General features: G+C 33.7%; 1 protein-coding gene across 2 annotated transcripts in view; it reads right to left on the bottom strand.

Annotated features, from left to right (window-relative positions):
- The window catches only part of LOC135836364 (uncharacterized), a 43219-nt gene that overhangs the window by 11117 nt on the left and 6082 nt on the right, over nucleotides 1–26020 (bottom strand). For both annotated transcript variants that reach the window (XM_065351156.1, XM_065351157.1), the window contains exon 2: nucleotides 771–1791. In XM_065351156.1, the coding sequence (XP_065207228.1) occupies nucleotides 771–1568 (798 nt within the window). In that variant the 5' untranslated portion in view covers nucleotides 1569–1791. The remainder of the gene's footprint in view (nucleotides 1–770; nucleotides 1792–26020) is intronic.

Genomic DNA, 26020 nt, shown 5'->3' with positions numbered 1-26020 from the left:
TTGAAAAACAAATCTGGACGTGCGATATATCGAATAGTATGTTTTCGAGGTCGCTAAATACGAATATGAACTTATTTTCTGAGTCCAACCCCTTAAAGCCCTTCTGTGTCCCAAAAAGGGGGTAAAAATTTGGAAAAATCGTGAGAAGTCGAGTGATATATCGCACTTTTAAAATTGTTGTCTTTTTTACGAAAAATTCCAAAAAATCTCATTTTAACAAAAATTGCCCAAAGGTCTAACTTTTTTCGCAAAAAATTACCAAAAAGCTCTACCTTTTGCTAAAATTATCAGAGCCTCGCTTTTGCCAAAAATTGTATTTCTTTCTAGAAATTATAAAAATTTTCGATTTGTTGTTTAAAAAAAAGTGTCGCATTTTTTCACCAAAACGTTGCAAAACAGCTCAACTTTTAAAAATTAAAAATCAAAACATTTAAATTGTTCTTTCTTTTGAGTTATTTTCCTCTTCATCGTGCTTTTCTGGTTATTAATTGGGGGGGGGGGGGGGGTGAATTGAATTGAGTATGATCCCTATGTTCTGATTTCCTTCTTTCAGACTTACCAAATTTATTCGAGCTTGGTGACAAAAGTTGAGGTTCCAGGCTTTAATTTTTACCACAGAGACAAGCTTATTCGTGCTTCGGTTGACAACCAAGATAATTTTTCAATATCGAATGAGGAAAAAAACAACGCGGAAAAAGGGAGAGCAGGAGCACAGTGTGGAACAAGGTGTGCAGTAAAACTTTCCATAAGTTAGCGAACAAGGTACTTACTTGTAACACAGTTGGACAGAGTTGGGCATCGCTTCGATTCGAACTGGCCCCATTATGTCGACGGAAATGTTTACTAAATTGGAATAAATTTTTCGCTATCATGGCGTTCATTATTATGATCAACCCGACCGGTATTATGAGAGTAACTAGCGTATCGACAATATTGATGACCCCCATCAGTTCGTGATAGGTCTCTCTTAAATCGCAATTGTCACCTTCGACACCGGCGGTGAAAAAAGTATACGAATGGGTTATCAAAGACACGCTCACTAATATGCTAACTATACATTTCGCTCTGGATATGGTGCATACGCGTGGCCTATGAAGCGGATATTGCACGGCTATAAATCGTTCCACCGTGAATGCAACTATCAACCAGACGCTGAGGAAGCTGCAATTCGAGCTTATATAGATCATCAACTGACACCAGCCGTCTTGGTTGAAAACTGGAATGCCCAGATTGTCATTAATCCATACTAGCGTGATAGATGACAGGAAACCGAAATCAGCCGCTGATAGAGCTGCCAAATAGTAACTGGAGCTTCGCATTTTCAAATACGTGTTCAAAAATACTAGATACGATAGCAGATTACCTATGATTCCGCAAAGGCTCAAAATTGGCACGTAGTACCGGTAAAACATGTCCAAGACGTAAGTCCATTTGTGACATTCTTCCAGAACTTGTTCTCGGCTTGGTGGCATACGCGCCATAATATCTTTAAACGTCTCATTGATCAAATTATCGCTTATGTTCATTCTGGACATTATATGATAAACGTCGATGCTGAGTTTATCCATTTTGGCCGTTGGTTATTGTTTTGTGAGATAGGTATTGATATTGACATTTGCGGTAGTCTAAATTACTCGTAATATCGACGATGAAATTTTCCATCGATTCATTCGCAGTTCTGGGAGTATGAGGTGTTTTCGTTGTCAACATTGCTGTCTTTATGGATGAAGTTTGTCAATCATGCCAACGTCTTTGTCTATCTCGTCCTACAAATGGTGTGATTCTTTTCACCTGTAAATTAAGAAAACGTTTTGATTAAAATTTTAGGAATAAAAACCAACAAAATACATTTTTTTAAAAAATGCGTCAGTATTATCTAGCTACATAATAAAACCAACTTCGTCTGCCTATTTTGTTTTTAATTTATGAAATACATCATAATATTTTTATTTTGTTTTTCGTTAATTTATTCAATTATCAATTTGAACGTTTAAATTCTAGTTGAATTTTGTTTGTTTATAAAATGTTTTTTTTTCTGGCAAATTTTTGAAAATGGTGAAAATAATTTCTCGAAATTGAAATCAAAATTTGCTCTGTGCTCTAAAGTTAACCACTCGAATAGATTGCAATCACTTTCAAGCCGATTTGGAGCCTCCAGCAAAAGGTAATGGTTCCCAGTTCCCAAGCGTACTATTAAAAGTTGTAGAATTGTCAGCAAAAACGCTCAATTTTTTAAATTTGAAATTGCCAATACATAATTAGGTAAGTATAGTTATGTACCTAGGGCAGAAGCTTTCAAAAATTCACAATTTCTGAGAGGTAAGCCAGAATTTACCTACGCACTTCAGAATTTTTGAAATTTTTTCAAGAAGTGTTTTTCTATAGCGAAGTTAGGTATCCCGTCATGTCTTATCAGAACATGAAGAGTTAACTTTAGAGCAAAACTGCGGTAAAATTTGTTTTCGCAGCAAAAAAATTGGAAAAAACTTTTGCTGGATTTTTGACTAACGAGGGAACTTTTGTCTACAACTCGTCAATTCCGATCGAGCTGAAATTTGGCTCACTCAAAGTAATATTTTCTGGAGCAATTCGAGCATTCTGCAGAAAAGTAAACTTTTGCTGGAGGCTCCAGATCGGTCCAAAAATGGCAGAATTCGATCGATGGGTCGACTTTACAGGGCAGGTGAATTTCGAGCGATTTATATCAAAAATGTACGATTTTGGAATTTTTGAAAACTTGAGAGTTGTGAAAAATAAGTTTTTCAACTCGTCGCCTCTGATTTGTGATTCACCGATCCTAATCGATTCGGAATACCGAATTTGTGATAGGATTAAATTTTCAGCTGCCGAAGTTGATTAAAAATGCCCTCTATCGAGCGATTTGAAATTGATGGAGAACAGTCAACTGCTCGAAACATACTTGAAAATTTTCTAAAAAGCCCATAAAATGAAAAAAAAATCAAAAATTTGTTTAAAAAATCAGAAAAATGAAAAAAACTGAAATACCTACCTAATTTTTGATCCTGTAAAAAATGGCAATTCTGTTCGAAATTTTGAGTCAAATATGAAAAAATATCTTCAGAATTATTTCAGCAGAAATGTTACGAAATATGTATTACATTTTAGTGTGTTTCAATTCGTTGTTATTCTTGTTTCATTTCGATTTATTCACATTTCTGTTTTATTTTTCCTATCTAATATTGTTGTTGTTTTTTACGTTGATAATTTACTTTTTTGGTATTTGTGATTTGATTAGAAGACTTGTGTTGTATGTTAAGCATTTTTTAATGTCACATTTTCTATACCTGCCTACAAATTTAAAATAATTTTCTCGCAGTTTCAAGTTATTTATTTGGGGGGAGGGGGGATTTTCATGCGGTAAAAATGTGAAAAATAAGTCCCGAAAAAGTCATAATTTTTTTGTCTAGGAGTTTCCTTAGACACCCTGGTTCTTGGATAGTAAGCAACCATTTTGATTTTTTCATAAATTTATCCTCAATTTTTAATTTTAGAAAGTTGACATTTTTTTGGGCTACCCTATGGACCCCTTATACTCAAGTAAAAAATGAGTGAGTATATGACCAAAAGGTTCTTTTGTTGATACTGGTGCATATGTATATTGTTTTTATCATTTTTATTTTTAAAAATCGAATACAAAAGCGAATGACTTGAAAATTATGAATAAGTAGGTATAGACTTCCAGTGGACATGACGAAAATTTGACCTTCTCTTCAATATTTACTCCTGTCAAACCACCACAAATTTTATTGATTACAAATTGAATTCGAAACAGCTTGGGTACTAGACTCGTAGGCAGGTGTCGAAAAAACACAATTTTTATACATCGATTTCCTTTTTGAAAATACGAAAAATTTATTTTCAAGAAAATTTGATACAGCGGTACGTAGTAACATTCTAAGATGTTTTCACCCGAGCAGAAATTGTTCACTTCTATTTTTATTTTTCAAAGGAGGTAAGAATGTATTTTATCCAACGCTTTGGAAAGTACCTAAGTATGGTTGGTTCGTCAAGGGTGAAAAATTTTATGTAAGTATAAAAAATGGTATTTTCGGGCAAATATGGCGTGGACTAAATTTTTAGGCTTCTGCGTATCTCTCTCTCACCTGCGAAAAAACGGTAATATTAAAGTCTCGTATCATTGTTCAACAAGGTAGTCTTTTTATTATTTTCAAATGCAATAGTTGTTTTCTTTATTGGTCAAAATCATTTGATATTTTGTATTCATAGGTATGAAGAAGCGTCTCTACTTCAATATTTAGCGAGAAAAATACTGCAAAAATAAGTATTGCCGACGATGAAAGGGAAGCTTGACATTTTAGGAAAGTATAATCTCAAAGTGAATCCATCATGAGCCATGTTATCATAAATCTACGTCCTGCAAATCGCATTAATTACGCAACATTTCCGGTGTTACGAGTATAATGTATCTTCTGTAGGTAGGTATCTTCATTCTCCCCCCTCCTGGCCCTCCTCTCTCCCTCCCACCGCTCTTTGCGCATATGTTTTAGTTTTCTGCGTATAAGTAAGTAGGTATAATCTTTGAGTGAAAATTTAGAAACTAAAGTTAGCTAATTATGGGATGGGTAACCCCTAACAGATGACACAAATGACGATGGCCCTTGAATTTAAAATGTATCAAATGTTTTGCTTTTTATACATCACCTAACAAAAGGTTGTCATACCTAGTTTTGTTTGTTCGATAATTCAAGTTTGAAAGTTTCTTTATTTGCGACCTTTAATGGTATATGACGTAGTATTTGGTTTAGGTACCTCTACCTACTTTTATTCATTCTAGACAGTTTGCAAAAATTACGAGAAGTGTTTCGTTTTTCGAGGACAATTTGTATATAATGACGAAGTCAAAAAGTTGAATACTGTTCCGAAGTTGGCTGAAGGTGTTTGAAGGATGAAGTAGATAAAGAGTTTAAAGTAACGCAACGAGATGTAGTCGGTGAATTTTTCACGTTGCACGAATTGTCAACGCTTTAAAAAATTGAATTTTCAACTCATTTGCTGTAAATAAAACATATTTTAAGAGGTTGCGAGTTTTGAATTTTCACGTGCTCGTATAATTTCTCAGTTAGTCTGCGAGTAGCAGAAGTTTCGATCTATATGGTTAGCTGCTAGCTATTCGGTCAATCTGGGTATGCTTACATAAATTCAAATTCTTTGATTCCAAAATTTTTCAAAATATTTCGTATGTCGTGATACATTATGCATGGACTTTGGTTTTACGAATCGAACTCGAAATAACGAAATTTTACATAATCATTTTTACAGCAAGTAGGTAAATAATACCTTTAGTTATGTAGATTGTGGAATCTGAAAATATGTACATCGAAATTTTAACATTCACCGAAAAAAATAGTCTACGGATTGATAGATGTGTCAGTATTTGTATTTTATGCGGTTCAATTCCTTGAGAAAAAAGCACAAGAAATCCACACGTGTTTTTTTTTTCAACCAAAAAGGCACCCTACCATGTAGAATATGAAAGAATGTTGGTTTTTTCAGCGTCTTTATGAAATACAACATCTTTTCACCAAAACAGAATCCTCTACCGCATTGATCGAAAATTCATAATTCTAGTGCAACAAAACTTTGAAAATTCTTAATTTTTAAATTCTCAAGGACATTTGGCATTTCAGTTGATTTTAAGTGTATAATTCGGTACAGAATTTGAAATGATCTTGAAAATTGAATTTCAACGTTTTGATAAAATTTTGATATTTTGAAAAAAAGAAATTTTCGAGAGCCAATCTTATTTTTCGAAGGTGATTTTGAACAAATTAAATTGTGGCGCGTGCAAACTTTGTCGTGTACTTTATTCTTCAGAAATTTTATCAATTGTGGACTAAGTAGACCCAACCATTATTCCCTCATTGATTTTCTTCTCTTCATGCCCGCGTGACTCTGACTACAAATGTCCCATCGAAGTGGCGGAGAGTAAGAGTTAATAGGAATATTGAGAGAATATTTCTGATTCATAGAAACGAAAGTATATTATTTGAAAAGACATTTTATTACGGTTATGATTTGAAAATAAATAGAAACAGACTTCTGTTAGCGACGCAGTTAACCGTTATGACAGTTTGGCTAAAGCCTAACCTCATTTCACCGAAATTTAATCTTTACTTTTTTTCCCCCACAGTTTCGGTAGATACATAGATCGGTAGGTAGGTAAATGGGTGGGTAGGTTGGTCGGTAATTAATGACAAATTTATTTTTATAAAAGATCCAGTAAAACTGAACAGCGTGAGTATAGAAGTGTTCAAATTAGAGCAAAGCTTTTGTCCCGCGAATAAATGATTACGTTGGGGGTGTTTCGATCGTGTCGGTGTTGCGGTGTAGACGAATTTGTTTTTTCAATTTTGGCGAAAAATTACGTTATTTTAGTCGCAATATAAATCAAGCTAGAAAATACTCGTACTTGGCATAACTTGGGCTTATGAAATATTCTAATGTGTATTCGGCGAATTTGTATTCTGCTGGGAAATACTCCATTTTTCAAATGTTAAATTTATTTGCTAGTATTACAGTTGAATCTCGAGCCTTTGAAATTGTAGACATTTGATTTCGCGGTAATATTTTTTCCACTATTTTTAAAATCCGGTGTAGGCAGTTTTAAATTGATTTTAAACCGTGTTTTTTTTTCTTCAAACCGACTGTATGAAAAAGGCGTTTTTTAATAAAGATTAAATTGTACAACGTAGAGAAGGTTATAATTTTTTTGATAAAATTTGCACTCGGATTAAGGAAAATTTTTAATCAACCAATCGGACTACGAAAAAAATTTTTCCTTGTGGAATTAATTATTCGAAATTTTAAATCACTGTGGTAGAATTGTAATTCGTTATACCTACGTAGGCAGTGTGTTTCCATGACATAATTATTACTGAGCTTATTTTCAGGTGTTTTCCTTTTCTAAGACGTCATACAGATGAATTTTTCGAATGTCCTTGTGAATTTGTGAGCACCTATATATCTACGAATAACTCCTACACAGCTTATAAAAAGAGCGAAGCATTGAGGTCGTGTGTCGAATTTTTACTCTTCTTCATTGACGTGATATGCCGAGAAAAAAATTGTGAATTTTGTAAAAATATTGTAGGCGTATTTACCACATATAAGTTAATATGCAGATGACTGTATGATTTTTAAAATTGAACTAAAAATTAGAAAAACACCCACAAAAGGTGATTCCAACATCTCACCACCGAATTTATCTCAAATTGCGACAAAAAAAACCATACAAATGTATAATAAATTATAAATTTTCAAACTTGGTATTTCACAAAGTAAAATAGGTATACCCAGTGGAATTTCGACTAATCTGCATTTAATGAGCAAAGAGTAGGTATCTGATTGATAGTGAGTCGTCGTACAAGGTACAAATGAAACCGTTCACTCCTCATTATTCGAACTCGTAAAATAATCTCGTAAAATGGCAGCATCGCCAGAAACCACAACTTAATTGCGATATCCGAGAAGCTCGTTTGCGAAGAGCAATCAGATTTTAATTTGGATTATTTAAGCAACACAACGTCTTCAATAAAAGATGGACAAATTTTGGTCTCTTGAATTGCCTACTCAAAGATTTGACATAAAAGCAGTTTTTTTTTCAGCCTCACAAAGCGAACGTTTGCCGAAAACGATTATTTTAAATTGTGGTAAACCATAGGTTCAATTTCGGCTAATTCTGAGTTCTGAAATAAGACACGATCTGCATACGAGGATTACGATCGAGTCTAAAATTAGAAATGAAATTGCGGTATAAAGGGTTGTCATAATATTTGTTTTACTCGCGTCTTTTTGCTTGTGAGCTGTGTATGTGAAATGAGATTCTGCTTGCTACTGTAGGTAGTGGGTACAACTAGCTCGACGTAGGTAGCCTATATTGGGAGGAAATTCGTTGTTAATAAATTATGAAAGGGAAAATCTCATCAACTCTTTACTAAATTTTCTTATGACATTCATTCAAGTTCATTTTGCTTTCATGAATTATCGTTTCTTTTGGTCGTATCTATGCTATTATTTAATTTTACAATGGCGAATTGTTCAATATGTGATACGAATATTCTCGATAGTAATGATGATGAATTTATTGCACTTTAGGTGGAGGGGGAAATTTGGAAAATAGCTCTAATATTGAACGTTGTTCCCATAAAATATGGAAAACAACAACTGTCGAACAACATTTTCCATTTTCCTTAGCTTTTGGGCAAATAAGAGGAAGAGGGGATGCTTGGTGATTGAGAGGGTCAGATGAAAGACTCAGTTGTTATTCGCATTCAATGACTCCAGAAAATAGAAATCTTACAAACAAGATGTCACATTTTCAAATTATATTTTTTCTCCGTGATAACCTTCCTCCCTCCCCTTTATCTGCTCATTTGTACAATAAATTCTATCACGAAAATCAAATTCAACGCGTATGACCCCGAAAATGTTACTGATTGCTGAGAGTTGTACAGGGTGCCCAGAAATATCGACGTGAACCCCAAAGAAAGCTTTTCATTAAAAGTATAGGTTGGCAACGTGAAATAGATGCTTATGATTGGTGGAATGTTATCTCTCCAGTCCAACAACCAATCATGTACTATAATTATCATCATTAACTGTGACCAACCGAAATATTTAGCACTTTTAGCAGAAAGCTTTTTTAGGGGTTCGCGATATTTCTGGGCACCCTGTATGGGGAGGATTTTGGGACCCTCCAAAAAATGAAAGAACTGAAAATATGATTCTGAATGAATTCTCTTAATGAATCTCATGATTTTGGGAATTGTGATAACTGTTTGCCTATTCTGTTTTCAATAATTTATACGAATTAGGTAAGTACGAGTATGTTCATTAATTGTAAATTCGGATTGGTATGAGAGTACATAACTGAAATGTCTTTAAGAGTTTTTGATTTTAATTTTGTTTTTCCATTTTATCTTCAGTTTCTGAAAAATATATTCAGAATTTTAAATATAATTTTAAATTTTTGATTCTATTTATTAAGTTTCCTGTCTTGGTTTCATTTTTTGATTTTAGTTTTAGTTTTTTATTTTAATCTCAAAGTTTTCAGTTTCATTTTCAGTTTTAGATCAGTTTTCAGTTTTACTTTTAGTTTTTGATTTTTAGTTTTATATTATTTTATTTAAAATTTTATATTTCATTTTTGGAGATTCCTATTTTATTTTCAGAGTTTTCTATTTTAAAATGGCACACTTTAGTTCTTAATTTCATTTTCAAAGATACTTTTTTTTTTTTTTTTTTATTTCATTTAATGAGCCATATACAGCAACTCTCACTTCATTTTGGGAGCTCTATGTTTCACTTTCAGAGTTTTAGATTTTCACTCTCAGTTTTTAATTTTTTTTTCAGAGTTTTTGATTTGATGTTCGATTTTTTAGAATTTGCATCGTCATTTCTACGTAGTTGTTGATTTCATTTACATAGTTAAATATCGACAGACTTCATTATTTCAGAATTTTAAATTTAATTTTCCATTTTTCATTTCATTTTCAATTTATTTCCAAGGTCTTCTGTTTCATGTTCAATTTTTGATTTGATTCTTCGAGTTTTCGATTTCATTTTAAGAGTTGTCATAGATTAACCTCTTTATGAAGTAATCGCGTTTAATATGTATAATTATTTTGTCTTAAAAAATCATGTCAAAAATCATGGTCTTAAAGTGTGTTATGTGCACGTGCAATTGATATTCCTTCGAGTAGGTACTTGTATAGGTGACTAAATATGTAAGCAAAATTTTGTTCACATTAGTTCAGGGCTCTGATTGTCATTCCCTTCTAAATTTCGGGAAGGAAATCCACTGGTAATAAAATAGCCAATAGCTATTGGGCACAATTTTCAATTGGTAGGCGTTGCCAGATGAATTTTAAAAAGCAAGTAGGTATAGGAACCCTTTCAAAAACAGAAATAAAATATTTTTTTGCTCATTAAGTATTTCTTCTCTAAATAGGTGGGATATTTTAATTTCTGTACCCTTTTTTTTCGGTGACGGTATCAGTTTATGGATAAACGTCAAGTTACCTCTAAAAATGATTTAAATATGAAATTTTTCATTCGAAAGTTGCTCGAGCATTCTAACAATACCGATTTCATCGCTTCTGCTTCACGTTGTTTGATTTAGGTCCAAGTTTTCGGCTCGTTTCGAAAATAAGTAAGTTTTTGGTTTTATGAAAAAAATCGCTTTCTGTCCTGTTCTCAAGGTTTTCAATTTCCTGTTCGATTCTGTTTCCAAATTCTACTTCACTGGTAGTTGCGTTGGCGGTAAAAAATTCCACAAAGTTTGAGTAATGCTTAAATATAAAACGGTTACAAAAGTTTGCCTGTACGTTTTTCTCAAAACTATGTTTTTGTATCGGTTAACTTTACATAGCCCTGGGGAAAAATTGAGAGTAGATAGAAATTTTGCGGTGAAAAGTACTAAATTACATGTTAAAAGGTTACCTACTTTTCGAATTTAATATTTCAAAAATCCCTTTCATCTTGAATTTCAATCTCTAATTGAACATGTCCCTCCTCTGCAATATACCTTTACCTACTTATTGTTATAACAGTGCCGAGTGCAGTTTTGTTTAATTTTTTAAAAACTGACGATGAAGATGAAGTGAAACAAGAAGAACTTGAGTCGCAATAGTTCAGTGAAAATTGATTTTTTTTTGGTCACTCTTTTTTCTTAAAATTACGCACGTCAACGTTGGAGCTTCGTTGAAAATCCATCCTTTAAAAATTCAATTGGAAGGATGATTATTACTTTTTCGTATGCTGAAAATACTTAATTTTTTTCCAAAATAAAAAATGATTCGAATTATCCTTGTCTCACCCAGATCAAATCAGATAATTGGGATCCTATACCTATTCTACCATCCCCGGGACGGGAATTTTTTCTTTGCGGGGAGACTGTGGCTGGGGATTAATTAATTTTCGTCGAACCTACGCTTTTCTCAAGGCATCGTTGAAGTTTGCTAATATCTGCATAGTTTATATACTTCAATAAAATTCGCCAACCATTCCACTTTGTCGACACAAAAATGTAAATTATGTAGATAAACATACCTACTTAGTTCACGTGTAAAATGTCAAATCTGTATCTTGATTTTAACCGAGTGTACTAAAATTTTGGAAAGTCGATCCCGAAAAGTTTCTGCGGTTTTCTTTGCTTTATAACTATGTAGTGTTGACGATTTTGTGCACTGATAGAAAGCCAAAAGGTAAAGAGGGTATCGTTAGAATGGTTGTTTGTCCAAATATAGGTATTCAACTACGTATGTACCTTTCCTCCGCACATTCATTTTATAAGTACTTTTTTTTATTGATATGGTAAGTAGGTGTGAAATTTACCTAACGATGTTTGTATTTTTTTTTTATAGATAACAACTGTTTTTATTTATTCTCACGATCGTATCAAAATATTAGATATAAGATTTCGTTGCAAAAAAATATGAACATTCTGAGTGAAATTCTTCCCCAAATTATTATAATTTTCTGAATAATACCTTCGAGTATTCAATCGAATATTCATCATCATTTACGAGCAAGCTATCAAAAGAAACCCCTTGTCGACGCATTAACTTCCACTTAACACGCTACGAAAAGTAATCAAATTCCTGTTTGAAAGATTAAAAAAAGTATTATTAATAAGATATTGGAGATTGGACCAAACGTCTATTGTACTCCTACACCCACGTATTCGAAGCAGAAAAAATATTGAAGTGTTGAGATGACGGAACAATCTCATGTTCATCTCGGTTATCGACGTATTGAAAAGAAACGTTCTTATTGAGAGAAGAAAAATCTGAGAAAATTCAGCATCAATGTACGAGAATATTTATTTTTACGTCGGTTCGTATTTTTCATTTGCCGCGATGGGTTTTTATCAATGTAAAACACGATTGTGAAAATATTATTCGGCTGGAAAAAAGTGGATAATTTTCTTCACAAGGTTATATGTATTTACTTGAACGGAAAATGTAAGCATTGTGAATTTCGATGTTATTCGCTTTGAGTTGGGAAACTAGCCTCGAGGTATATAATTGATCAAATAAGTAGGTAGGTACCTACTTCAGGATTATGTTTCGTAAACGGGGGCCAGGTGTTCGTTAAAACTGAAGAATATTAAATTAAACAACTTTGACCTAATTTTTTAAAATTAATACGTTTCTTTAAATTGTTACCTACCTACTCGATTGATGTTTTTTTTTATTCATTGAAAATTCGAATGTATTGTATGTCTACTTTCGGCATCAATCATTCGCTTTTGTGGAAATTTTTTCGTATTTTGGCTGCGAGTTTAGAGCTATAGGTGGATTTCTTAAAGAAGGAAATAAGTCTACGTGCGTAATTTTTATTTTAGATTGATTACTTAGGTGTTTATACAGTGTGGCCTATAAATAGCATCCGGTGTAAATAACTTTGGCCGAAAAGATGTTGTGTTTCCCATAATGAAAGATTTCAATGGGGGATGAAAGAATTTCAGACATTTGATCACAGGGTGCTCGAAAATGATGAAAAATGTTATTTTCATTTTATTTTACTTTTTGATGAACTCTAATTATAAATGTAGAAAAAACAAAATAATGCCATGAGTAGGGGTGCAATTTTGGAACCAATTCAGTTATGTATGTATGTACTTTTTTAAATTTCTGATGATTTGTTGAGAACCACTGAAAATACCTCTATATTGACAAAACAAGTTCAAAAATTCATTATTGTGGTCTCATGAGGCCATTTTCATCACTTTTAACCATTCAACATGTCTCTCTTTCTCTCCTGCAAAGTATGAAAATCTTGATGAGAGCCATAGGGTATTATCTGTTTTCCTTGAATTCTCTGTAGCCTTTTTGAATTTGGTTTAGTGACTGATTGAAGAAGCCTGAGCTCGAATGACTTTGAACCAAAATTCAAACATGGCTAAATTTTCAACAGAAATGAGCCTTTAATCCCTTTGAAATGTTGAAATTATGTACTTAATATTATAGTTTTATAAAGAGGCAGTGTGGATAAAATCTCTAAAATTCACTAAAAAATTGATTCAAAATACTAAAGTTGAGCAAAAGCATGCAGAATTAAAATTTGTACTTGATAATTCGTTGGAATTTTATACACACTAATATTGAAATGCTTAAAAGTTGACGAAACATTGCAAAATTTGAACAAAGTACATATACTGTCAAAGTATTAAAAATAATGAAAAATTGCTGAAAGGCATGAAAAATTAATCAGATAAATTACCTCAAAATTTATTGTGATTTTACAAAAATTGCACTGAGTACCATCGAAATAATTTTCAAAATTGGCTTTGAAATAATTTTTAAACTTTCCATGCAATCGACTAAAAAGTGTAAAATTGAGAAAAATTCCAACGAAAGTTACAACTTGAAAATATCTTAGAATGCCATAAAAACGATAGTAAAAAATGGTTTAAATCGCAGAAAAGTCATTGAAAATTATGAAAAATTGATAAAAGTTTATCAACATTGTGCATAGGCTATTTTTCACAGACGGATAGAGCATCAAAAAATATATTATGAGCCAAAGTTTTGGCTGCTGAGGTTGATGGGGGGAAAAGTTATGGGGGTTTGAATATCGAAAAATCACAAAAAATACACTCAAAAAAATATATAAATTGAAATCATTCGGCACCCTGTTCGCTTCAGCAGCTAATTTTTTGGCCACGATCCACCATCGATTTATGTAGTATGACCCCTTATGGTGGACAAGTCGCTGCGATCTGCGTGTAAGACCTCGGGGATGAATTTTTCCCCATCCCCTAATTTTGGGCGAAACTTTTGAAAGAAAATCTGGGGCTTGTGATATATCGAATTGCATGTTTTTGGTGACGCTGAACGCGAATATGACGTTTGATTTTTGATTGGATTCCATTCAGGCGCCCCAGCACCACCCCAAAGGGGGTAAAAGTTCAAAAAAGTGTTTTGTTCGTGCGACATATGAAATATAGTATGTTTTTTGTGACGCTGAATACGAATATGACGTCAGATTTTCGATTGAACAAACTGAAAAATTCATCTGTTGTAGAAAAGAACAAAACTTATATTGAAAAACGTGAAAATATTTTCTTTTTCAAAAATTGATTTGTAGGTCATTGTTTAAGTCGAAAATTTAAAAAATTCAGTGTCATTGCTCTCTCCAGCGCTTCTGTTTCTTATATCAAGAGTCGAGTTAGTTGAAAACAGTAGACCCCTTGAGAAACTCATTTTGCCCTTAGGAAGGTCTTTTATCCTTCTCCCCGGCGTACGGATGAAAACCCGCTTATGCCCTCGAATACTTATTATTTGTCGAAAAATGGCATAAAAATCAAAATCTGAGTCAATGGCCAAGTCACTATGCTCACTGAGTCAGCCTTTTTAAAAATCGCGTCTGCTAGTCCAAGTTCATTCTATCTTTTTTAGTCAAGATTTTAAAAATTTAAAAGTCATTCTTAGGGACTTTCAGAAATTTTTGGAGGGGAATAAATTTCCTTCATTTGCCTCCCTTCGTTCCATTCTCGTCCCCTGCATCTCGTTTTTGTAAAACCACGTAATTTCAACAAACAAATTTTTTTCTATTGAAAAATTTTAGGTACTTCCCTACGTAATTATATTTTTTATAATGAGAAATATGAAACAATTTAGAAATCGCTTCCATTTTTATTCAGAAGCGGGGAGGAGGGTTGCTATAAAGAATTGGGATTTTGAAAAGTGTATTAAAATTTCGTTTTTTAAATACCACCCTGAATTTTAAATTTTTTTGAAAGTTTTTGAGGGAGCATGCGAAAGTTGCACCACCTGTATTCAAGAATCAAAATTTATTTATCCAAGTTTTTTTTTTCGTAAAATGAAACACGCACGTACGTATTAGAAACACGAAAGCAAAAAAAAAACATTAAAAACTTGAAAGTCGAGACCACTTTGTGTAGGTGTAAACTTACCCATCAACGAAATAAAAACTCAAAATGGTATTTTAAACCTATCTGCAGGTAGTTTTTCAAACGTTGATTGAGTCTTTTCATTAATGAATTTATTTTTACTGATTTAATCCTTTGCAGATAGGCTGTCTCGGACTAATGGAGGACTATTTACACTAACCTACTCCCAAAGTAAACACCACGAAGAAACGAATTCAAGAAGGTAATTTAGATATATCCCCGGAGAAGAGAACTCGAAGAAATCGAGGTAATTGATTTTTTTTTTCTAGTTTTATCGAGTTTTATTTTAACCCAACGAGAAATTCTAGGCGTAAATGACGCGAAAATATACCTCCCAATAAAACCGTACTCGGGGAAAAATATGCAAACATACGAATAGATTACACCAGAGATTTTCTTTTCGGTTTTCGTTGAAACAAAAATTTTTCGCTGTACGAGCAGGTGTTTGACTTTTGTACTTGTCTTTCGATGATATAGTACTCTGTCCATTATAAGAGAACTGTGTAAGTAATATAAGGGATGAAACGAAATCCGTTGGGAATCTACGAAAGATTTAATACTACCCAACATGTTTCGTTATATTATACCTACATTATGGAGGCAAGTACCTTATACCTACGCGGTCATTGTTTCGAAATTTGAAATTTATCCACAGACGTTATATCTGAGTTTATGTATGTGAGGTTTTTACTATGTATGTAAATAGGTATGTTTCTTATTGAATTCGAATATCTATTATCTACATCGCATCGTTTAACCAAGATATTCGAGTTTTCACATGAATTATGTTCAAATACAGCGTTACATAAGGCCTAGTAAGCTTATACATAGGCCGAGGCCGAGATCTTGTTTAGCTTGTTATTGAAGTTCAACCAAGCTCAATTAAGTTTGATTTCGAATTAAATTTTAAGCGTATGCTCTATTACGAGAGAAATTTGATAATGTCGAGAAATTATTCAAAAACAACCGAAGGAAACATCGCGAAAGCCTTTAGCCTTATTTTCTTGTTTTAAACACGACATGAAAATTACCCAATCTTGAAACCAAGTAGAGTGAAATCTGCGAATATGTTGAATCGTTTATTCAATACTCCGAATATAAATAATAAATATTGCGTATTACTCGTAGGCTACATATGTATAAGGATATGTGAGCTGTCAGAAGGCAGAGCCAATGTATTCGACATCGCTTTCGGGAATTTTTCGTCGATTTGACAAGAGGGGTATGATGAAAAAGCCACAGGAATAACCCAGCCTGCGTCGTCGTTGATTGTTTGGTCTATAGATCGACAATCAAAAGTTACATATAGCTATCGGTTATGAGATTCTATTTCGTTTAAACAAGTTAAATATTAAAACTCTTGCGAAAGTTTCATTCATAAAATCGTTTGACACTTGACAGCTCAGAAACGTCGAACGTTATTGCAGGATAAAGTGTCGACGTCGTTTTTAAAATACATTATATACAGGATGTCCCATTACTCACTAACAGCCAGAATGAAGGGTAGGTAATTCTAAATAGCAGAGAATGCAGGGAACCAACATTCAAATTTTTCTCCAAGTGGTTGAAGTGGCCATGAGAGAAGAAGGGGGACTTATATAATGTTTGTTCGATTTGATATACTCGTAGAATTACATTGATGATACTTTTAGCCGATAAATGATTAATAATGCCGAATATGGAAAATTTTTGCTTTCTTAGAATTGGAAAATTGTTGCTATTGAAAGTAAAGGTTAGGCAAATGACCTTCGGCCAAGCTTATATTGGCTCAACGTCTGAACTTTTTACGAAATGTACACTTTGAAATAGGTACTTTAAGATCAACGTTTTGTTTACAATCTTGTTTACATTGCTTTAAATTGACAGAGAGCATTTTTTTTATTGCGTTATGATGCTTTGAGGCTATGCTCAGCTGTCATTGTGTATTTATGCGCGACACGTGTGATTAGTATAGTTGGTAAAAATAGGTATTCTTAATTAACGCAAGTAGTATACCCGTGCGTTTAAACCCACCTGCGCGGCGCGCGCAGCTTGGTTTAAGCGCTCGGTCAGAAGGGTGTTGGAACTAGGAAAAGGTAGCGGATGACGACGCGGTGGTAATGGAACCTGTTTGGTTATGAATTCGTACTGCCAAGGGAGGTTTTTAGGAGCGGCGCGGCGAGGTATGCAAGGCGAAAAGTTTGCAAAAAAATATGATAAAAATAGTATGAAGTAGAATTACGTCAGATGTAAAATGATTTTTCCAAAAAAAATTTACTTATACTTACCTACATGATTTCTACCTTAGCATAAAATAGGTAGGTACCTATGTATAAATGCGGCCGATAATTATTAATTACAACTTGGTTTAAGCGCTCGAGTACAAGGGAGTTTGACTTTTTTTGTAATATTTTTTAAATTCCTTGAAAAATAATCAACATTTTTGAGAGGACCATTTTTTTTTTTGAAATTTAAGTTCATCTCTATACAGTAAAAAGACGAAAAAATTAACAACTTCGTCAAAAAGGCCTATACCTCAAGGGGTTTTCAGTCAATTCAAATGAGATAGCAGTCTAAGTGATGTACTTGGATGTAGAATCAAACCCCATTCGGGCCCAAGCAATTTCAAGAGAAATGGTAGTGTTGGTCTCTGTATGTTTCATCTCATGGGTACATCGACTAGTTTGGACTATGAATACAAACCCTGGGTTACATGTTGGGTTTATTTCCAACAGCAAAGGCAACATGATGTGCGATGATACACCATTGTTGCCATTGTTGTTGTATGATGCGTCACTGGTATGGTGTGATGTGTAGTTCTAGTCAGGCGCGCGCAACGACGAGTATGTTTTTAAAGATGGCACTTCAAATGAAATATTAAAACAGTTACTTTGGTAGGACTTGTTTCATTTATACGTTTTTTTTTCTTCGGTTGCTCGTGTATTGGACTGTGGTCTAAAAGCCATCTCGTGTCTTTGCGACTAGTATTTTGTGTTTTGTGACTCAAGTGAATACTTTTAAAAAAATGAAATCACCGAGGTGTTTATACAGCCAAGCTGCGGGTAGTGTTGCTATATTTTTCAAAACACCAGAAACCTTTGCATGGATATACAATTTAAATCCGAAAATGCTTCCAAAAACCATAGCTGAAGATATTCAGGAGAACTTTTATTTTTATTTTGCTGAAGCAGTTGATCAGTATGTTACCACTTATTATTTGAATGAAAATTTGGTTTCAAACACTTGCAAGAAGTTTGCTAATGTTGAGGAGGTCATCTGTATATTCAAACCAAATAACACGGTAATTTTGGATCCGCAAGAATGGCTTCAAATGGTAGCTGCTGCAAGGAAGCATTTGAAGCACTCAAACCATTTGGATGAAAAATTTTGTGTTTATTTTGATAGGTATGTGGTAACTTCCGAACTAGCTAATGATATACAACTCCCAACAGAAAATCGTTGTTCTCGTTGCTACCAACATGTTATAAAACCCAACACAATACCCAGAATGGTAGACTTAATAGTCCGTAAAACATTTGTTAGATGTATTACATTAAGAAATATACTTACAAAAATAATTGATTGTGAATTTACTTGTTCATTTTGTTATGTAGTTCCTACTGTTTGGATATATCCGTTTTATGAATTTATAAATATTTTAGATCAAAATCCCCACCATAAAAGAGATATAGAACAACGAAATATCAACCATGAACTATGTGAATTTATAGTTAGTGATAACATAAATCCCTTTGATTACTACGCTACATACCCTGTAAAAAGGATTTGTCCATAGTATGTGTATTAAGCTAAACTAACTTTGTTTTTACTTTATATTTACGATGTATTTTAAATCTTCATTATTATTCATTTACCAACTCGTCAATTTCATTAAAAATTGTATTCGATTTTTTTTTTTTTTTTTTGAGAAAACAATTGTTAGAAATTTGATGCACTGTAGAAAAAAAACAAGTCACTTGTGGTATAAAAGATTATACAAAATCAATTTGGTATCATTCAAGGTAAATAAGTGATTAAAGAAAGTTGTTCATCGGGTAAGTGGAAAATGGATGTTGAGTGGAAGCACCCTTTCTCCTCTATTGTTGCAGGGCCTTCGGGCTGTGGTAAAACACAGTTTGTGATAAAATTTCTGCAAAATATTGATTTTATGTGTAGTACAAAGTTCACTGAAGTTGTTTGGTATTACGCTGAATGGCAACACTGGTACGCTAATCATCCTGAAATTCGTTTTGAAGAAGGTTTACCAAATACATCTTTTCCTGACAATAGCCCACGCTTGGTTATTATTGATGATTTGATGCGTGAAGCAGATAATAAGGTTGTTGATTTATTTACAAAAGGGTGTCATCACAAGAACATTAGTGTGTTTTACATAACACAGAACCTTTTTCATCAAGGGAAAGGACAACGTGACATTTCTCTCAATGCACACTACATTGTATATTTCAAGAATCCAAGAGATAAGGCTCAGGTACGTCATTTAGCTAGGCAAATAAGCCCCGAAGATCCAAGATTTCTGCAAGAAGCCTATAATGATGCCACGTCTCAACCTCATGGTTACTTGCTGCTTGACTTGAAACAAACAACTCCTGATGAAGTGAGGTATAGAACCAGCATTTTTCCATCGGACAAAAACCATTATGTTTATGTTAGGCGAAAATAAATAAATACCCCAATTTTTCAATTATAAAATCAGTTTTGCAATATGTCTCATAACGTAAAGAACAACATTGAGCTTCTTAAAGCACTTTATAAAGTGAATAGCTCACAACGCGTGAATATTTTGAAAAACGCTGATCTAAAACTGATTAATGCAATCTGTGAGTGTGCCTTAAATACATTAAAAGGTGTAGTCCCCTTAAATTCATATCAGAAGAAGAATTTAGCTCGTTACAAAAAGTTGTTGCGTACGCTTGTTCAAAAAAAATCATCCTGGACACATAAAAGAGAGCAACTGGTTCAAACGGGAAAAGGAGTATTTTTACCTATCCTTATAGGTGCAGCCTTGAACACTTTACTTAGTTACATTGCATCCCCTTAAAATGGATTCTAAAATCAAGAAAATGTTACTGGTACCTGCAGATGCCTGGAATGCTGAGCGTTCAATCAATTCTGTGCCCTCCTCTCCTCCTGTGCATACTTTACCAACTTACACAAATGAACCGGTATTAACAGGACCAGCAAAATTTACAATTCATGAATTAGAAAAAGAAATGTCCAGAGTATTGAGTGATGACCAGCTAGATGATCGTGATAAATGGAATATGTACTATCAGACTCTTCAAAAATATTTCCATAGGGCTAATAATGTTCGAAAACCTTTAGTTATACCAATTGTGGATCGAGCAGAGGTTGAAAAGGCAACCATATCCAAAGCAATCATACCATCTCGAGAGCATCCTGACTTTGAGAAACCGTTACAGGATGGTACTAGATGTTTATCTGAACATCATATTTTAGCACCATTACCTAAAACATTTAGACAGAAGGCAATAAGATTCCTCAATTGGATAAGGGATAGCAACGTAATTACTTGGGATGACGCAGGTGCTGTATATGTTCATGGAGAAAGAATACCTAGATCTAACATTGCAGACTTAGTAAGTGATTTTCTGCGCAACAGAACAACAGTTGGGCCTGCAACTGGATGGTATACTTTTGGGCAGGCACTGAAAAACTCTAATGTGCCTAGAGATTTCATTGGAAACACTTTAAGGTGGAAAGCTTTATCACAATTTGCACCCATTTATGAAGGTGAAGAATTGGAAGGAGTAGAGCAAGTTGATAAAAATTCGCCACTTTTAAAACCTATGACTCGTGCCAATAAACAGCGTGCCGTGTTAGAAAGTAATCGATTATTCAAAAAGAAACATTCGTGGTTAGCGTTTAAATAGATATGGCGAGTATAAATGAGGAAAAAAATCTAAAAATTCTGGATAACTTGTATTATAATAAAACTGAACCAATATCCTTTTGCGGTGCCGCTCCTTTGGTGAAACATGTTAAAAATGAAATACATTCTCAAAGAGTAAATGACTGGTTAAGAGGACAAGACACATATACATTATTTAAACCAGCACTAAAAACATTCAAGCGAAATCGTTACATAACTAATAATATTAACGATCTTTGGCAAGCTGATCTAGTGGATTTACAGAATCTCAGTAAAAATAATGGAGGAATCAAATACTTGTTAACAGTGATAGATGTGTTCAGTAAAAAAGCATACGTGGAACCATTGAAAACTAAATCATCTGCCGATATTATTTCAGCATTTGGAAAAATTATCGGAGAGAGATCTCAAAAACCCCATAATTTACAAACAGATAAAGGTAGTGAATTCATTGCCCAAAGTGTACAGAAATTCTTCAAGGATAACAACATCAACCATTATACTACCCAAAACCCCGATGTGAAAGCAGCAGTGATAGAGCGCTTCAACAGAACTTTAAAAACAAGGATGTGGAGATACTTACACTACATTAACGCAGAGCGTTACATTGATGTATTGCAAGATCTGGTAACTAGTTACAATAATTCTTATCATCGTACTATCCGTATGTCACCAAACAGTGTAAATAAAAATAATATTTTACAAGTATATAAAAATACCTATGGTAACATGGATTTATTAGATAAGACTATGTACAAGAAACCAAAACTCAAAGTGAATGATTATGTCAGACTACGAAAGGAGAAAGGAACATTTGAAAAGGGATATGAAACTAATTTTACAGAAGAAATTTTTAAAGTGAAAAGAGTGATAGGGCACATTTTACCAGTGTGTGAAGTAGAAGATTTGAATGGTGAAGTGCTTGAAGGTAAATTTTACGAAGCAGAGTTACAAAAAATTAATTTTGATCCAAATGCTGATTTCAAAATAGATAAAATATTGTGCACCAAAGGTAAAGGCGTCAGTAAACAAGTGCTTGTCAAGTGGAGAGGTTATCCGGACTCGTTCAATTCTTGGATTTACGAAAAAGATTTAGTTCAAGTATAAAGTTGGAAAAAAAGAGTACAAATATGTTCAACAATTCATTTTACATTACATTACCCAGCAATACTTCAATGCAGCTCTATCCTGAGAATAGATTGGCATCTTACACTAACAAATTAGCACATCGAGTTACATTAAAAGAAGATGATTGGGAAGTTGGTCTTGTTGAAATTCAATATCCTGCAATTTTTGCCAACATTAAAACTAAAGATGTATGGATAACTATAAATTACACTCATAATTTGATTCAAAAAAAGAAGATTATAACTATGCCCGATGGTATTTATGATACAATTGATAACCTTCTATCTCTTCTCAATGAAAAATTCAAATCCCCGCCGGCTATTGATTTAGAATTTGAGTACTTGCGCAATATCAATAGAGTAAAGACTGCACTTGCTTTAAATATAGATAAGAAAATTTCTACAATAGTTTTGAGTCCTGTTTTAGCTACAGTGTTGGGATTTATTCTACCTGTTGATGCTGAAAATATGTTATCATTCATCTTATACACAGATTATGAAGGTTTTGATAAAAGTACCAGTAAAAATATACACAGCCAAATTTTAGAAAGTTTGAAAGAGTCATCAGATTCTAAGGTTATACTAAAATCTCCCTATCCTCCCAGCCTTGAATTTGGTATACCCCCTCACATGTATATATACTCTGACATTGTGGCTCCAAATTTCATAGGCGATGTACTAGCACCCCTCTTACGCATAGTAAAAATAGGTGAAATTGGAAAGGATATCTGCCAAACATTCACTGAGCCTTATTACATACCAGTGCTAAAACGAGATTTTGAGACAATTGAAATAAATATAAGGAAAGACAACGGTGGTCTTGTGCCATTCTTATCCGGGAAGTTGAACGTGCGGCTGCATTTTAGACGCTATGGCTCGCTATCACAGAAATCCTACTAATGTTTTTGACGAGTATTACAAGTTACAAGCTGGTGGCAATGGTATGGCATACTTTCAAGGCTCACCTTATCAAAGAGGACATGGTATTGGTAGTTTTCTTGGCGGTCTTTTTAGAGGTGCTTTACCATTACTTAAATCTGGTGCAAGAGCTGTTGGTAAAGAATTGTTACAATGTGGTATTAATGTTCTTGATGATCTACCTGAGACAAATTTGAAAGATTCTGTGAATGCTCGCACTGGCGAAGCTGTCAAGAATCTCAAACGTAAAGCTGTTGATGCCGTACTTGGGGGAAACATGAAAGGTAAGGGGTATAAAACCAAACAGCAGAAAAAATCTACTCAGTCAAAGCGTAAAACTCGTGGAGTGAAGACGAAGAAAGCAGCACGTCCTACTAAGAAAAATATCAAGGAAGTGAAACCTAAAAAGCCTAAGAAAAGTACGAAGCCTAGAAAGAAAGCCGTGAAACGTAAAACATCTAAAGCCCGAAGTAAATACTCTGTTGTGACACAAGATATATTTTCATAACACCATTATGTCTTTTCTACACATCGATTCCTGTGAGTGCACAAAATCCGAATTGGACTTATTCACACTGCCTCCAACACAAGTTGCCATAGAGCGGGGAGAATGGGTAGAATACAAGCCAATTTCTGCCCTTAGCGATACATCTCAAATTGAATTCACAGTTCCAGGTATAGGTGAAGAGTACATGGATTTATCACATACTATGCTATACTTGAAGGTTAAAGTTGTGAAAAGTGATGGTACTGCTTTGGGAAATGACGATGTTGTAGCCCCTGTAAATAACTGGATGCACTCATTATTTTCACAAGTTGATATTTATATGAACCAGCGGCTAATATCTACACCTACAGGTAATTATGCTTACAGAGCATACATAGAAAACATTCTCAACTATAATTCTGACTCGAAAGGAACCCATTTAAAAAATGTATTGTTTTATACTGATGAGGCTAGTAAAATGAACGAATATGCCACTAATGAGGGGTTTAAGAAACGACAGGCCCTCATTGCTGGTAGTAAAGCAGTTGAAATGGTTGGTCATTTACATAGTGATTTATTTAATCATGATCGAGCATTACTGAATGGTGTTGAGCTTCGATTACGTTTAATCATTTCACGTCCATCTTTCTCACTCATAACTAGTACCAATAACGAGTACAAAGTACAATTTCTAGATGCAGCATTAAGTATTAGGAAAATTAAATTGAATCCCAGTATACTAATTGCTCATTCAAAAGCCTTGGACAAATGCTCGGCAAAATATCCTATAACTAGAGTCGATGTTAAAACTACTACATTGGCAAGTGGTCTTCGTAGCTATACAATTGATAACCTCATCACTGGACAGCTTCCAAAACGCGTAATTTTAAGTTTAGTTAACAATAAATCAGCGAATGGTGATTTCAAAACTAATCCTTTCTATTTCCAACATTTCAATCTCAATTACCTATGCCTCTATGTTGACGGTCATCAGGTTCCTTCTAAAGCCCTTCAGCCTGACTATACTAATTCGCTATATGCTGAAGCCTACAATACACTTTTCAAAGGTACTGGTATTCATTATTCCAATCACACTCATAATATCTCCTATGAAGACTATAAAGGCGGATATACCTTGTATTGTTATGACCTCACTCAAGATTTGTCTGCTCATCTTCCTACACATTGGAGCCTTATAAGACATGGAAGTGTACGTGTTGATTTAGGGTTTTCTGCAGCATTAGAAGAAGGTGTGAATGTGATTATGTATGCGGAATATGATAACATCATTGAAATAGATAAGAGAAGAAATGTTACAATTGATTTTGGTAGCTGAATAGGATAGTTCTTTGTATGTAATTAAGGGAGGGAGGAATACTATAAAAGTGTATGTCTAGCATTTTTTTCTCTAGTAGGTGCTTACTTATAAAACAGTGCAGAAATATGGGTATGTACATTATAGATTTTCAAGGTTTCAAAGATGACTGTAATAATTTTATACTAAAAGAAATATCAGTGGTGTCTGTTCATTCTCACATATTTAGTCATTGTATTGTTAAACCGCCTTTTCATATTAGAGAGTTGTCTTCTAAAAAACAACTTGAAATTTGTTGGTTGGAAGAAAAATACCATGGTATTAAATGGAGTGAAGGCTACACAAATCTAGAAGATGCTATACAGCTCCTACTTGACACAACATGCAATGCAAGTCTAATCCTGACTAAAGGTTTAGAAAAGGTAAAGTTCTTGGAAAAAATAATAAAGAAACCAGCTTTAGATCTAGAAACATTGCATTGCCCACCAGCAAAGAAGATTTCTGGTAGCCCTTCTCACTTCAAGTGTTATTTCGCTGGCCATTCTAAGAAAAATATACAGTCTCTAGGACGAGTGTGTTCAGTATTAAACGCCTTTAAATACAGATCTTGGTATCTTAAACATTTGTCGAATAGCTTGAAAATTCTTCCTTCTTTGGCAGAGATAACAGTTAACTGTAAATGCAATGAATACAATACAGTTGAAAAACAACTTAGAGACTCACATTCCGGCTAGTCATGAGAATGTCTATGCTGCAGACTGTTTACCTACTTCAAAAGTGACATTACCTTGTGCTGTTATCATTAATCTTGATAATAGCAAACAAAAAGGAAGTCATTGAGTATGTATTCATATTGATGTACAAGGCAAAGCTGAATACTTTGACAGCTATGGGTTTCCACCAACAAATCACAAATTTATTACTTTTATGCAGAAGAATGCTAAGGTATGGACTTACAATACTCAGGGCCTTCAAGATTATTTTTCATCAACATGTGGCAATTATTGTGTCGTGTATTTGTATTTTAAAACTAGACATTATACTTTGAAAGACTTCCTAGGGTTATTTTCAAGTGACAGACTTAACAATGATTTGTTAATCTGTTATTTGTATTCAAAGATTTTTCTAGAACAAAATAATAAAAGAATGTTAAAACGTATTCTTTCACAAACCCCTGAAATTCTCCCTCTTCTTACCTACTTTCTCAAAAATATTTCTAGAAAGAATAAAAGCTGTTGCTTGTCATGCTCGTTTCTGATTGGTTGAAAACTGCCTTTACCACTACTCTCTTTCATTTTAGAGGGAATGTTTTAGACATACT

This window comes from Planococcus citri, chromosome 2, assembly GCF_950023065.1.
Source record: "Planococcus citri chromosome 2, ihPlaCitr1.1, whole genome shotgun sequence".
Classification (NCBI taxonomy): Eukaryota; Metazoa; Arthropoda; class Insecta; order Hemiptera; family Pseudococcidae; genus Planococcus; species Planococcus citri.
The sequence above is the reverse complement of the archived record's forward strand: the minus strand, read 5'-3'. Positions and strand labels throughout refer to the sequence as shown.